The sequence below is a fragment of the Heptranchias perlo genome, chromosome 41, assembly GCF_035084215.1.
Source record: "Heptranchias perlo isolate sHepPer1 chromosome 41, sHepPer1.hap1, whole genome shotgun sequence".
In the NCBI taxonomy this organism is placed as follows: Eukaryota; Metazoa; Chordata; class Chondrichthyes; order Hexanchiformes; family Hexanchidae; genus Heptranchias; species Heptranchias perlo.
Genome location: NC_090365.1, coordinates 11,294,028 through 11,309,626, shown reverse-complemented (window position 1 = coordinate 11,309,626; position 15,599 = coordinate 11,294,028). Strand labels below are relative to the sequence as shown.

At 48.6% G+C, this 15,599-nt stretch overlaps 2 protein-coding genes across 3 annotated transcripts in view; one reads left to right on the top strand and one right to left on the bottom strand.

Moving 5' to 3' along the window:
* Positions 1 to 15,599, bottom strand: part of LOC137306051 (protein FAM98B-like) — a 65,018-nt gene that overhangs the window by 10,196 nt on the left and 39,223 nt on the right. The window lies entirely within an intron of this gene.
* LOC137306050 (RAS guanyl-releasing protein 1-like) overlaps positions 1 to 15,599 on the top strand; it is a 138,440-nt gene that overhangs the window by 108,779 nt on the left and 14,062 nt on the right. For both annotated transcript variants that reach the window (XM_067975088.1, XM_067975089.1), the window contains exons 12-15: positions 374 to 483; positions 775 to 919; positions 2,592 to 2,628; positions 13,603 to 13,749. In XM_067975088.1, coding sequence (XP_067831189.1) covers positions 374 to 483; positions 775 to 919; positions 2,592 to 2,628; positions 13,603 to 13,749 — 439 coding nt within the window. The remainder of the gene's footprint in view (positions 1 to 373; positions 484 to 774; positions 920 to 2,591; positions 2,629 to 13,602; positions 13,750 to 15,599) is intronic.

Below are 15,599 nucleotides of genomic sequence, written 5' to 3'. Positions count from 1 at the left end.
CTTCTACTCCTCTTTCCTGCCCTATCCCCATATCCCTTGATTCCCTTAGTGTCCAAAAATCCATCGATCTCAGTCTTGAATATACTCAATGACTGAGCGTCCACAGCCCTCTGGAGAAGAGAATTCCCAAGATTCACAACCCTCTGAGTGAAGAAATGCCTCCTCATCTCGGTCCTAAATGGCCGACCCCTTATCTTGAGACTATGACCCCAAGTTCTAGCATCTACCTTGCCTACAATATTGTGCAAGAGTTTTGGCAGAATATTAATGGTTGTGGTGCACAGTATCATCGTGGGCGTGTTGGAACCTCCATTCCAGCTCATGGTGTGATCAGTACTGTTCTAATGTCTCGCTTTCCTTTCTCGCCTTGCAGTCTGTATTTAAAAATTACGATCACGACCAAGACGGTTACATTTCCCAAGAAGAGTTTCAGAAAATCGCCGCGAGTTTCCCCTTCTCGTTCTTCATCCTCGATAAAGACCGGTAAGTGCGAACCCTCCAGCTCCTTCTGAACGTGGAACGGTACCTGCGCGAACTCTCTGAATTTCTACTCTGCCTTGGAGCGTCCGTGTGATGATATCTGAATTACAATTGGGGGGGTTTAGACCCGTACCGATTGGGTTCGCGGTGGGAAGAATGCCTTCGCTGCTTGAGGGTTGGGAAAGTACGAGCCGGAGGGAAACCAAGTCGGGCGTGGGTGAGCAGGCTATTGGTGAGTGGGATGTCACTTGGCGGCACCGTTGATGACCCATGAGTTTGCTTGCTCTGTTGCAGTGATGGCCTGATCAGTAGGGAGGAGATCACTGCACACTTCATGAGAGGCAGTTCCTTCTGCTCCAAGCTGCGGTTTGGGGTCCTCCATAATTTTCAGGAGAACACGTACAAGAAACCAACATTCTGTGACAACTGCGCCGGATTCGTAAGTCTGCTGCTTTCATTAGATCATTCTAGAACTTCAAAACACTATTAAGAAGTAACTTTTAAGAAAGAACCATCTTGCATTTATATAGCGCCTTTCACAACCTCAGGACGTCCCAAGGTGCTTTACAGCCAATGGTGTACTTTAGAAGTGTAGTCACCGTTGTAATGTAGGAAATGCTGCAGCCAATTTGCGCACAGCAAGATCCCACAAACAGCAATGAGATATTCATCAGATATTTTAGTGATGTTGGTCGAGGGATAAATATTGGGCAGGACCCCTGCTCTTCTTCCAATAGTGCCATGGGATCTTTTACACTCACCTGACAGGGCAGATGTCGGTTTAATGACTCATCCGAAAGACTGCACCTCCGACAGTGTAGCACTCCCTCAGTACTGCACTGGGAGGGTCAGTTTGGATTACGTGCTCAAGTCCCTGCATCAGTACTCAGATAAAAGAAGCCTTAGAGCTTTATGAGGAGAGAGGGGCACTGAGAAGGAAAAAGGGGAATTTAGAGGGGGAGAGAAAAATCAGTATTTAGGAGGTTTTTTTTTAAATGGTGGGATGGCGTAGCGAGGTCTTAACAGAGAATGGCAGAGGTCAAGGGCACAAAAAGTGAGTGCTACGTAAGAAATAGGAGCAGGAGTAGGCCATACGGCCCCTCGAGCCTGCTCCGCCATTCAATAAGATCATGGCTGATCAACGTGGGAGGATTGGAAAAGCAGGGAGCAAGTGATTAGTGGAGAGGAGCGTCTGGAGGTATGGCTGGAGAAAGCCATTCCAAGAGGGAGGAGAGAGGCCTTGGAGGGATTGGAAGCTCTATGTTGTGATATGAGGTGATTTCAGGAGCCTGCACTCCCGCTAGGATCCGCACTGGTGGAGAGTGTGGATTGGAGATAAGACGACATTGTTGTACCCCCAATTCTACAACCGTGCTCCCTGTGAGTGGAGCTCCCCGCTGGGAGCACTGGGTCATGGAATGGCTCCTTTGTTTCTATAGGCCTGGGCACTGTCCTCGCCCAAATGACCATTCTTTAATTGTGAGCTTGGTGAGCGTGGTAAATTATCTCACCATGGTACAGGGGAGGGGTCTCATCCTCTCCTCACCCAACATCCCCACACTAGCATTTCCCAGCAGGACTTATTGAACTGCAATCCCCATCCTGGGGCCCTAAAGCCAATTACAGCAAGGGGTTAAAGGGTAAAGGGCACAGACTGCAGGTCATTGATACATGGGGGCAGGGGGTTAAAGGGCAAAGAGCACAGTCTGCAGGTCCTTGATACGTGGAGGCAGGGGGTTAAAGGGTAAAGGGCACAGTCTGCAGGTCGTTGATACGTGGAGGCAGGGGGTTAAAGGGTAAAGGGCACAGTCTGCAGGTCCTTGATACATGGGGGCAGGGGGTTAAAGGGTAAAGAGCACAAGGTTAGAAATAAATTTAAATTGAGACAACAAAAATAACAATTTGTAGCTGGGCCGTTAGAGGTGTTGGCAGACTTGCCACTCTGTGACATCGCACATATCGCATGATGATACCATCTCTCCCCAAGCTCGTTACCAGTTACATGTATTTGAATATATTAATTAATTGCTGACTGTGCGCAGGGCACGGCTGAAGATATTATAGAGAAGGATCTTCATGTAATAAATATTTTCTTTCTTCTGCTTTTACAGCTCTGGGGTGTAATTAAACAAGGATACAGGTGTCACGGTAAGAAAAGTCTTCATATTGTCATTTTTCTTTCTTAGTCAGTCAGGCGACCTCTTGTTAAAAGTGCTGGCCTCCTTGCTGCTCGATGACTTCAGTTACGTGGATAGACTGGAGATGTCGGGATTGTTCTCCTTAGAGCAGAGACGGTTGAGAGGAGATTTGATAAAGGTATTCAAAATCATGAGGGGTCCAGACAGAGTAGATAGAGAGAAACTGTTCCCATTGGCGGAAGGGTCAAGAACCAGAGGACACAGATTTAAGATCATTGGCAAAAGAACCAAAGGCGACATGAGGAAAAACTTTTTTACACAGTGAGTGGTTAGGATCTGGAATGCACTGCCCGAGGGGGTGGTGGAGGCAGATTCAATTGTGGCTTTCAAAAGGGAATTGGAAAAGTACTTAAAAGGAAAAAACAATTGCAGGGCTAAGGGCGGGAGCGGGATTAGCTGGATTGCTCTTGCAGAGAGCCGGCATGGACTCGATAGGCCGAATGGCCTCCTTCCATGCTTTAACCATTCTATGATTCTATAAGTGCTGTGTGATGCTGTCCCAGTGATTCACTGCCTAAAGTGGTACTGAGAGTCCAGAATCGTCAGTCATAGAATAGAATCATCGAATGGTTACAGCACGGAAGGAGGCCATTCGGCCTGTCAAGTCCGTGCCAGCTCTCCGCACTGTAGTAGCTGCTCTCGAGTGAGGCTAGCAGTTAAGGGTGCTGCAATTGCCCTCGGCATTCCCGGGCTGCAGAGGGGATAGAAAATCTTGCCGGGGTTCCCATTCCTGACTGCGAACCAGTGACTTGTGCTGGAATGCACATCCAATCGGACAGCGAGAGGTCGATTTTAACTTTTGACTGCTTGGCTGACAGCTCGACCCGTTCCAGCAGTGAAGAGGTGCAATATCAACAACAACTTGCATTTATATAGCGCTTTTAACAGAGTAAAACATCCCAGGGTGCTTCACAGGAGGGTAATCAGACAAAAATTTGACACCGAGCCACATAAGGAGACATTAGGACAGGTGACCAAAAGCTTGGTCAAAGAGGTAGGTTTTAAGGAGCGTCTTGAAGGAGGAGAGAGAGGCGGAGAGGTTTAGGGAGGGAATTCCAGAGCTTAGGGCCCAGGCAGCTGAAGGCACGGCCGCCAATGGTGTGGCGAAGGAAGTGGGGGACGTGCAAGAGGCCAGAATTGGAGGAACGCAGAGATCTCGGAGAGTTGTAGGGCTGGAGGAGTTTACAGAGATAGGGAGGGGGCGAGGCCATGGAGGGATTTGAACACAACCATGAGAATTTTAAATTTGACGCGTTGCTGGACCGGGAGCAAATGTAGGTCAGCGAGCACAGGGGCGATGGGTGAACGGGAGTTGGAGTGAGTTAGAATATGGGCAGCAGAGTTTTGGATTAACTCAAGTTTATGGAGGGTGGAAGATGGGAGGCCGGCCAGGAGAGCACTGGAATAGTCAAGTCTGGCAACAAGGGGGACACGATTGCGGTGGGGGGAGGGGGGCGCGGTGGGGGGAGGGGGGCGCGGTGGGGGGAGGGGAGAGCGGCAGAGGCCCAGGTTATTTTTCTGGGGCATGGAGGAGGACCCCTGCCCTTCCTAAACCCACAAAAATAACTGATGGCTCACTTTTCTTCACAGATGAGACTTACATGGAATGTACAGCACAGAAACAGGCCATTCGGCCCCACTGGTCCATGCATTAATGCCAAGGCTTAACCGCTGGGCGATCGAGCGCCCGCCTGTTTTAGGTGGTGTGCCTCTTTTAATATGCAAATCAGGGTGCTATGACGTGCACGGTACTCTCCAAACAGCGTGCACTGCGATCACTTCTACTGCTGATGCAGCTGAAGAGGCCCCCGTTAATAACCAATTCTGGGACGTTCAAACCAGCCCCCCAAGTGGGGTGCGGGACCATGCCAGACCGCAGTCAGATATCCAGACGACATTCAGACACCGGCTGGCACGTAAAGAACGGGCAGGATCAGAGAGATCTACAGATCTCAGGACAAGGCAGCGCCTTCGGAAGAGGGGGTAAAATTGAAGTGGGGGGGGCGCGAAGGGGGGCCAAAATATCTCCAAGTGTTGCACAGTAAGGAAAGTGTACAAAGTCGTACTTGGCTGTAGCGGTGAAGCTGGTAACTGTCTCCACATGGGTGAACGTCAGCATATCTTGTTTCAAAGCGAATGTCCACGTTTCATTAGCATGAGTGGAGAGAAGTTCTCTTTGATGTCCACAGAGCAAGTACGCAGGCTGCCTGAGCATTCCTTGTCCATGTGTTGACTGCTGCTAACATCTGTTGGCCTTTAATGCTTTCCACATAGTGTGAATCGGGGGGGGAGAAAAAAACATGGAATTTTTATTGCGTCTCCACTTGGTTCTCATCTCAGTTGTGCTTTAGAATTCTAGCATCACACCCTCTCCGTGGGGAAGCGTTAAGGAAATCCCTTCTTTTTCCCAGTCTCTATGGCTTTCTCCTCACCTCTCCCGAAGGTAGTAATTTACGCCTGGATGCAGTTCCACGGAGACTGGCCGACCTCCGATGACTCATTTTCTTCACAGATGAGACTTACATAGAATTACATCGAATGTGCAGCACAGAAACAGGCCATTCGGCCCCTCCGGTTTATGCTCCACATGAGCCTCCTGCCACATCTCTTCATCTAACCTTATCGGCATAATCTTCTATTCCTTTCTCCCGTTTATCCAGCTTCCCCTGAAATGCATCCATGCTATTCACCTCAACTACTCCATGTGGGAGCAAGTTCCACTCTCTGGGTAAAGAGGTTTCTCCTGAATTCCCTATTGGATTTATTAGTGACTATCTTATATTTATGGCCCCTAGTTTTGGTCTCCCCCACAAGTGGAAAGTCTTCTTCATGTGTACTCTATCAAACCCTTTCATAATCTATCAGGTCACCCCTCAGCCTTCTCTTTTCTAGCCTGTTCAGTCGTTCCTGATAGTTATAACCTCACAGTTCTGGTATCATCCTAGTAGCGAGAGCTCAGACTGCCACCTGTCCATTGTCCAATGACCAACTGGTGACTATCCTGAATGGGGTGGGGCAGGGGGTGGTGAGAGGTTAAGTGCGGTCTCTTTGAAGTCAAGGCAGAATACTTGCTTAATGGTGAGAGACTAGGAGCTGTGGACGAGCAATGGGATTTGGTGTCCAAGTTCCACAAATCATTAAAAGCCAGTGCACAGGTACAAAAAGCCATTAAAAAGGCTAAAGGAAAGTTGGTCTTTGTCTCAAGGGGGTTAGAATACCAAAAGTGAGGAAGTGATGCTTCAGTTGTATGCAGCCTTGGTCAGATCCCCAGTACTGCGTTCAGTTTTGGGCAATGCACCTCAGGAAGGATATATTGGCCTTGGAGGGGGTGCAGCGCAGATTCACCAGAATGATACCGGGGCTAAAAGGGTTAAATTACGAGGACAGGTTGCATAAACGTGGCTTGTCTTCCCCTGAGTTTAGAAGGTCGAGGGGTGATCGAATCGAGGTCTTTAAAAGGGGTTTGCTCGGGACAGGGAAACAGTTTCCTCACATCGAGGAATCAGAGACAAGGAGACATAATCTTAAAACGAGAACAAGGCCACTTCGGAGAGAAATCAGGAATCACTTTTTTTACACAAGGGGAGTGGAAATCTGGAACTCTCTCCCCAATAGGCTGTGGATGCTGGGGGTCAGTTGAAAATTTCAAGACTGAGATCGATAGATTTTGTTAGGTAAGGGTATCAAGGGATACAGAACAAAGGCAGGTAAATGGAGTTGAGGTACAGATCAGCCATGATCAGGATGGTCCTTGTTAAACAAGCAATGGGAAGCACACCGTGCTCTATGCTGGTAAGCTGTACCGTTTTAGCCAGTTAAACTCTACCCCTGTGCACACTTGTTGTACCCTTAACCTTGGCCTGTGCACACTTGTTGTACCCTTAACCTTGGCCTGTGCACACTTGTTGTACCCTTAACCTTGGCCTGTGCACACTTGTTGTACCCTTAACCTTGGCCTGTGCACACTTGTTGTTCCCTTAACATTGGCCTGTGCACACTTGTTGTTCCCTTAACCTTGGCCTGTGCACACTTGTTGTTCCCTTAACCTTGGCCTGTGCACACTTGTTGTTCCCTTAACCTTGGCCTGTGCACACTTGTTGTTCCGTTACCTTGGCCTGTGCACACTTGTTGTTCCGTTACCTTGGCCTGTGCACACTTGTTGTACCCTTAACCTTGGCCTGTGCACACTTGTTGTACCCTTAACCTTGGCCTGTGCACACTTGTTGTACCCTTAACCTTGGCCTGTGCACACTTGTTGTACCCTTAACCTTGGCCTGTGCACACTTGTTGTACCCTTAACCTTGGCCTGTGCACACTTGTGGTTCCCTTAACCTTGGCCTGAGCACACTTGTTGTACCCTTAACCTTGGCCTGTGCACACTTGTTGTACCCTTAACCTTGGCCTGTGCACACTTGTTGTTCCCTTAACATTGGCCTGTGCACACTTGTTGTTCCCTTAACCTTGGCCTGTGCACACTTGTTGTTCCCTTAACCTTGGCCTGTGCACACTTGTTGTTCCCTTAACCTTGGCCTGTGCACACTTGTTGTTCCCTTAACCTTGGCCTGTGCACACTTGTTGTTCCCTTAACCTTGGCCTGTGCACACTTGTTGTACCCTTAACCTTGGCCTGTGCACACTTGTTGTACCCTTAACCTTGGCCTGTGCACACTTGTTGTACCCTTAACCTTGGCCTGTGCACACTTGTTGTACCCTTAACCTTGGCCTGTGCACACTTGTGGTTCCCTTAACCTTGGCCTGAGCACACTTGTTGTACCCTTAACCTTGGCCTGTGCACACTTGTTGTACCCTTAACCTTGGCCTGTGCACACTTGTTGTTCCCTTAACATTGGCCTGTGCACACTTGTTGTTCCCTTAACCTTGGCCTGTGCACACTTGTTGTTCCCTTAACCTTGGCCTGTGCACACTTGTTGTTCCCTTAACCTTGGCCTGTGCACACTTGTTGTTCCCTTAACCTTGGCCTGTGCACACTTGTTGTTCCCTTAGCCTTGGTTCCACCAACCAATGACTAAGCTTTCTGGGCTTCAATAAGTTGGGTGTGTCGCTATAAGAAGAGGGTGTGACCCCAAATTGGGCAAACAGAAAACTGCAGGTTTCAGGGTTTCCGTGTCTCAGACGCCCAGCCAGCAAAAAAAATAAAAACTCACCGGTGAGCCTGGGCATTGAGTTTTGGCAGGCTATTGGGGGAAAGGGATTGGAGCTAGAAGCCTGGACTTGTCTTCACCAGACACCAACAAACACAAGCTTTCCACGAGAGTCACTAGGTAGCAATCAAGAGCAGGAACCCCGGCTGATTGTTATACTCTCTGGGTCAGGGGCACTGAGTCTAATTTTAGACTCTCTACCATCCTCCTTGGCTGAAATCAGTTGACAGAAATGGGATTGGACCTGGGACAATTCTGGCTACAGGTCTCAATTCTACACCAAACACTGCACTTACTAACTGGACCATTGGGGATGGGGAGAGGCAGAGTTATAGAAGCCTGGAATATCAGGCCTTTTTACCGGGGATTAAAGGGTTAAATTATGAGGATAGGGTGCATAAACTTGGCTTGTATTCCCTTGAATTTAGACGGTTGAGGGGTGATCTAATCGAGGTGTTTAAAATGAGAAAGACAGACAAGCTATTTCCTCTGATGGGGGAATCAAGAACGAGGGGACATAATCTTAAAATTAGAGCTAGGCCATTCAGGAGTGAAATCAGGAAGCACCTTTTCACACAAGGGGAGTGGAAATCTGGAACTGTCTTGCCCCAAAAGGCTGTGGATGCTGGGGATCAATTGGAAGTTTCAAGACTGAGATCGACAGATTTTTGTTAGGTGAGGTTATCGAGCGATACGGAGCAAAGGCAGGTAAATGGAGTTGAGATACAGATCAGCCATGATCCAAGTGAATGGCAGAACAGGCTCGAGGGGCTGAATGGCCTGCTATTGTTCCTGTGTTACCTGCTGCGAATTACGAGCAATAATGTCATTGAGCAATTGGACTTCCTGTAAAAAATCAGTCCCCAGTGACTCATTCTCACTTAACTCTGGAAACTGTTGTCACACAGGAGCTGACCATATGCAGAATGACCCAGAATTGGTTGTAAAAGAGAGGTGCAGTGGCTTAACTAAGTGCTGTCTGAGCACCCTGACCCTAGAAAGAGCCGAGAAACTTTTGTAGTAATAGTAAGTGTTGTTAGGTGGTGGAGATAAGGCAGTTAAAGAGTTACATTGTGGTCTAGTTCTACTTGTAAACAATTTTACAACACCAAGTTATAGTCCAGCAATTTTATTTTAAATTCACAAGCTTTCGGAGGCTTCCTCCTTCGTCAGGTAAATGTTCAGGAGCTCCTTGAAGCCTACGCATTTATACTTCACAGAACAATACATGGTGTTTACAGACTGCCCCTGCAACTGCCCGTTGCCAAGGCAATCACCGTGTTCAGACAGAGAGGTGTCACCTGCAGAACCCCCGAATACACATTCAACAAAAAAACAAACAGGAAAAAAAAACAGAGAGAGGCAGAAACATCCGGAAGGCAGAGAAAGCCAGCAAATGACCCATTATATTAAAAACAGATAACATTTGTTCGCTGGTGGGGTAACGTGTAGCGTGACATGAACCCAAGATCCCGGTTGAGGCCGTCCTCATGGGTGCGGAACTTGGCTATCAATTTCTGCTCGACGATTTTGCGTTGTCGTGTGTCTCGAAGGCCGCCTTGGAGTACGCTTACCCGAAGGTCGGTGGATGAATGTCCATGACTGCTGAAGTGTTCCCCGACTGGGAGGGAACCCTCCTGTTTGGCGATTGTTGCGCGGTGTCCGTTCATCCGTTGTCGCAGCGTCTGCATGGTCTCGCCAATGTACCATGCTCTGGGGCATCCTTTCCTGCACCGTATGAGGTAGACAACGTTGGCCGAGTCACAGGAGTATGAACCATGCACCTGGTGGGTGGTGTCCTCTCGTGTGATGGTGGTATCTGTGTCGATGATCTGGCATGTCTTGCAGAGGTTACCGTGGCAGGGTTGTGTGGTGTCGTGGACGCTGTTCTCTTGAAAGCTGGGTAATTTGCTGCGAACGATGGTCTGTTTGAGGTTGGGTGGCTGTTTAAAGGCGAGTAGTGGAGGTGTGGGGATGGCCATAGCGAGGTGTTTGTCCTCATTGATGACATGTTGAAGGCTGCGGAGAACATGGCGTAGTTTCTCCGCTCCGGGGAAGTACTGGACGACAAAGGGTACTCTGTTGGTTGCGTCCCGTGTTGGTCTCCTGAGGAGGTCTATGCGATTTTTTGCTGTGGCCCGTTGGAACTGTCGATCGATGAGTCGAGCGTCATATCCCGTTCTTACTAGGGCGTCTTTCAGCGTCTGTAGGTGTCCATCGCGTTCCTCCTCGTCTGAGCAGACCCTGTGTATTCGCAGGGCCTGTCCATAGGGGATGGCCTCTTTGACGTGGTTAGGGTGGAAGCTGGAAAAGTGCTGAAAGACGCCCTAGTAAGAACGGGATATGACGCTCGACTCATCGATCGACAGTTCCGACGGGCCACAGCAAAAAATCGCATAGACCTCCTCAGGAGACCAACACGGGACGCAACCAACAGAGTACCCTTTGTCGTCCAGTACTTCCCCGGAGCGGAGAAACTACGCCATGTTCTCCGCAGCCTTCAACATGTCATCAATGAGGACAAACACCTCGCTATGGCCATCCCCACACCTCCACTACTCGCCTTTAAACAGCCACCCAACCTCAAACAGACCATCGCTCGCAGCAAATTACCTAGCTTTCAAGAGAACAGCGTCCACGACACCACACAACCCTGCCACGGTAACCTCTGCAAGACATGCCAGATCATCGACACAGATACCACCATCACACGAGAGGACACCACCCACCAGGTGCATGGTTCATACTCCTGTGACTCGGCCAACGTTGTCTACCTCATACGGTGCAGGAAAGGATACCCCAGAGCATGGTACATTGGCGAGACCATGCAGACGCTGCGACAACGGATGAACGGACACCGCGCAACAATCGCCAAACAGGAGGGTTCCCTCCCAGTCGGGGAACACTTCAGCAGTCATGGACATTCATCCACCGACCTTCGGGTAAGCGTACTCCAAGGCGGCCTTCGAGACACACGACAACGCAAAATCGTCGAGCAGAAATTGATAGCCAAGTTCCGCACCCATGAGGACGGCCTCAACCGGGATCTTGGGTTCATGTCACGCTACACGTTACCCCACCAGCGAACAAATGTTATCTGTTTTTAATATAATGGGTCATTTGCTGGCTTTCTCTGCCTTCCGGATGTTTCTGCCTCTCTCTGTTTTTTTTTCCTGTTTGTTTTTTTGTTGAATGTGTATTCGGGGGTTCTGCAGGTGACACCTCTCTGTCTGAACACGGTGATTGCCTTGGCAACGGGCAGTTGCAGGGGCAGTCTGTAAACACCATGTATTGTTCTGTGAAGTATAAATGCGTAGGCTTCGAGGAGCTCCTGAACATTTACCTGATGAAGGAGGAAGCCTCCGAAAGCTTGTGAATTTAAAATAAAATTGCTGGACTATAACTTGGTGTTGTAAAATTGTTTACAATTGTCAACCCCAGTCCATCACCGGCATCTCCACATCATAGTTCTACTTGAGCATATTAGAAGCTGAATCTTTTCACGCCTGCTGTAAGTGTGAACAGGGCTGTTTTTATTCTTCTTGTATATAATGCTTTTATTAGTATACTGTCAGACCCTGTCAGAGCTGAAATAGTTTTGGGTCTTTTGAGGCATGGGAGATATTGACAGCAACTTTAAACGCCTCAATTTTAAAATTCTCATCCTTGTTTTCAAATCCCTCCGTGGCCTCGCCCCCTCCCTATCTCTGTAACCTCCTCCAGCCCTACAACCCTCCGAGAATCTCTGCGCCCCTCCGATTCTGGCCTCTCGCGCATCCCCCACCTCCATCGCTCCACCGTTGGCGGCCGTGCCTTCAGCTGCCTAGGCCCAAAAGCTCTGGAATTCCCTCCCTAAACCTCTCCCCCTCTCTCTTCTCCTTTTAAGATGCTCCTTGAAACCAAATGTTGTTTGATAACGTTCCTGCGAAGCACCTTGGAACTTTTTACGACATTAAAGGCGCTTTATAAATGCAAGTTGTTGTTGTTGTTAAGTTTAAAATTACCCCCCACCCATTAAATGCTGGATGTTTAGCGGGCAACGCAAAGAAATGGGTAACAGCTCCTTCATCTCTCAAGGGACTGAGGCGAGCAACGGACCCCCTGGTCCCTTCTCTTTCACTGTTTAAAAACGGGCTCAGCACCTCTCTGCAAACACTTGCAGACGATCAGGGCTCCTCTGTGAGTTTAGATTTGTTTACTGTCCTTCGAGTGCTTACAACATGTTAGCGACTGCTAATCTTATTTGCAGAGCCCTGCAAACCATTGCACAAACAGGGTTAAATCGTCGATGTGTACTTTCAAAATAGCAATGTAAAAATAATTCTAGCAGACGCCAGGTGACAGAGTCTATGGTTTACACGGCACAAAAGAGATTCAGATCAGTCAAGCTGTCCCCCTTTCTGGGGGAGACCATTCACGGTATTATTGTCTCGTACCCTGCTGACTGTCTGATGTAATATCACTTTCATAGAATGATGCAGCGCAGAAGGAGGCCATTCAGCCCATCTTTGCCTCTTTGAAAGAGCCATCCAATTAATCCCACTCCTCTGCTCTTTCCCCATAGCCCTGCAAATTTTTCCCTTTCATGTACATAACCAATTCCCTTTTGAAGGTTATTATTGAACCTGCTTCCAGGCAGCGCATTCCAGATCATAACAACTCGCTGCGTTAAAAAAAATTCTCATCTCCCCTCTGGTTCTTTTGCCAATGTGTCCTCTGGTTACCGACCGTCCTTCCACTGGGAAACAGTTTCTCCCTATGTACTCGATCAAAACCCTTCATGATTTTGAACACCTCGATCAAATCTCCCCTTAACCCTCTCTGCTCTAAGGAGAACAATCCCAGCTTCTCTATCCACAAGCATGAAGTCCCTCATCCCTGATATCATTCCACTAATCTCCTCTCATCCAACGACCCCTGCTGTTCTTCTATTTCTGAGTTACAGTCTGTTTATAGTGAGGCCTGAATGTTCATAGAATCATACAGCACAGAAGGAGGCCATTCGACCCATCGTGCCTGTGCCAGCTCTTTGAAAGAGCTATCCAATTAGTCCCACTCCCCTAATCTGTTACACAGTCACCTCTTCCATAATTCAGATTCTTTATGGTAGAATTAAATCTATATAGATGACCCCTCTCTGTGCCTACCCTTACACCCATGCTCTGCATAATACACACCTTTTTAAGTAACACGTGAAATGACTTTGAGCAAATCAATCCAGCTCTTATGGGCATGAAACCACAACACTAAACTATTACTAATTTGGCACTGATTAGTAATCTGATTTAGAGAGGCTGCAGGGTGGTTGGCTTGGGGAAAGATGATATTAGTGCAAGAAGTGATGTTCTGAGTTTGGGACTTTTTAAAGATGATTCATTCTCGGGATGTGGGCGTCGCTGGCAAGGCCGGCATTTATTGCCCACCCCTAGTTGCCCTGAGAAGGTGGTGGTGGGGCCTTCCTCCTGGCGGTTTGCTCGGCCACTTCAGATGGCAGTTGAAGAGTCAACCACGCTGGTGTGGGACTGGAGTCACATATAGGCCCAGACCGGGTAAGGACGGCAGGTTCCCTTCCCTAAAGGACATTAGTGAACCAGATGGGTTTTTACAACAACCCCACATGGTCCCTTTTACTGAAACCAGCGTTTTATTCCTCGACTCGGACATTCCTCACCTCGATCAAGTATCAATATGAGTGTACAGACCACGTCATTGGTGTGCGGCTGGGGAGAGAGCCTCACTGACCTGTATTTTCCCTCTCTGCAGACTGCGGGATTAACTGTCACAAGCAATGCCGGGACCTGGTGGTGCTGGAGTGCAAGAAACGCAGCAAGACCCAGAGTGACAACACGCTACAGTGCCCACCGACCCCAGCCCCCTTGACGGCAACAGCTCCTAAGAGTCACAGCACTGGTAAAACCACCACAGTGGATACTCCTTGCGTGCCAATCGGAGCTTGCTAACCTGACTGTGTATACATGTTTGGCGATTGCTTTGCTATGGCGTGTGTGTGTGTGTGTGTGTGTGTGTGTGTGTGTCTGGGTAATGCCTGTCTGTGTGTGTACATATAGATTCTTTGTTGCAAGTGTCCAAGATCTTATAATAGTGAGTTGTAGTGCTCAACATGTCACTTTTTGCACTTGCTGTCTGCCTCACGAGGCCTCCAACACAATCTTGTCAGCGGTCCAATAACAGATAGCGACTCCTTCGATGGGGATGAGGTTAGTGGGCTCACTTGGGGTCGAGGTGGCTCCAAGATGACACAACTGGCAATGGAAGATTGGAACCAAGTTAGCCCTCTGTGGCAAAGAGAGAATTGCATTTACATAGCGCCTTTCACAACCTTGGAATGTCCCAAAGCGCTTCACAGCCAGTGAAGTACTTTTGAAGCATAGTCACTGTTGTAATGTCGGCAAACACGGTAGCCAATTTGCGCACAGCAAGATCCCACAAACAATGAGATAAGTGACCAGGTAATCTGTTTTAGTGATGTTGGTTGAGGGATTAGCCAGCACACTAAGAAAGCTCCCCAGCTCTTCTTCAAATACTGCCATGGGATCTTTTACATCCGCCTGAGAGGGCAGACAGGGACTCAATTTAACTTCTGATCTGAAAGACAGCACCTCCGACAGTGCAGCACTCCTCGGTGCTGTACTGGGAGTGCCAACCGAGATTATGTGCTCTGGAGTGAGGCTTGAACCCATGACCTTTTGAGTCAAAGGCAAGAGTGCTACTTCTGAGCCAAGCTTGGCACTTATAAATTAAAGACATAGATTGTAATGAGTTGTAATGATCTGGAATTCACTGCCTGAAAGGATGGTTGAAGCAGATTCAATAGTAACTTTCAAAAGGGAATTGGATAAATACTCGAAAAGGAAAAATTGGCAGGGATATGGGGAAAGAGCGGGGGAGTGGGACTAATTGGATAGCTCTTTCAAAGAGATGGCACAGGCACGATGGGCCGAATGGCCTCCTTCTGTGCTGTACGATTCTAACAGGTGAGGCTGCCCTGGTTGAATAAACAGTGGGAAGCAGACCGATGCTCTGTGCTGTTAAGAGGCTCTGCTTTAACTGGTTAAAACCCCGTCAATACCCCTGCACGTATTTCGGTGTCAGTAAGCTTTGGCTTTTGACAAACTGCGCCTAAGCTCTTTGGACTCGGGCAAGGGAGGTGTGACCCTACTGGGAGAGAGTTAGGAGTGGGAGCAAAATGCTGAAGCTTTTTTGCAAAATGATTTAATTTAAAATTTTTAAAGCCTGCCTTCGTGGGCGGCTCAGTCACGTGTCACGCCCATATTTGGCCGTAAATATAACAACAACAACTTGCATTTATATAGCGCCTTTAATGTCATAAATCATCCCAAGGCGCTTCACAGAAGCGTTATCAGACAAAATTTGACAAGGCCCTGCATGAGGAGATATTAGAACAGGTGACCAAAAGCTTGGCCAAAGAGGTAGGTTTTAAGGAGCGTCTTAAAGGAGGAGAGAGAGGCGGAGAGGTTTAGGGAGGGAATTCCAGAACTTAGGGCCCAGGCAGCTGAAGGCACGGCCGCCAATGGTGGGGTGAAGGAAATCAGGGATGCACAAGAGGCCAGAATTGGAGGGGTGCAGAGAGATCCTGGTGGATTGTAGGGCTGGAGGAGGTTAGAGAGATAGCGAGGGGGCGAGGCCATGGAGGGATTTGAACACAAGGATGAGAATTTGAGGTGTTGCTGGACCGGGAGCCAATGTAAGTCGGCGAGCACAGGGGCGATGGGTGAACG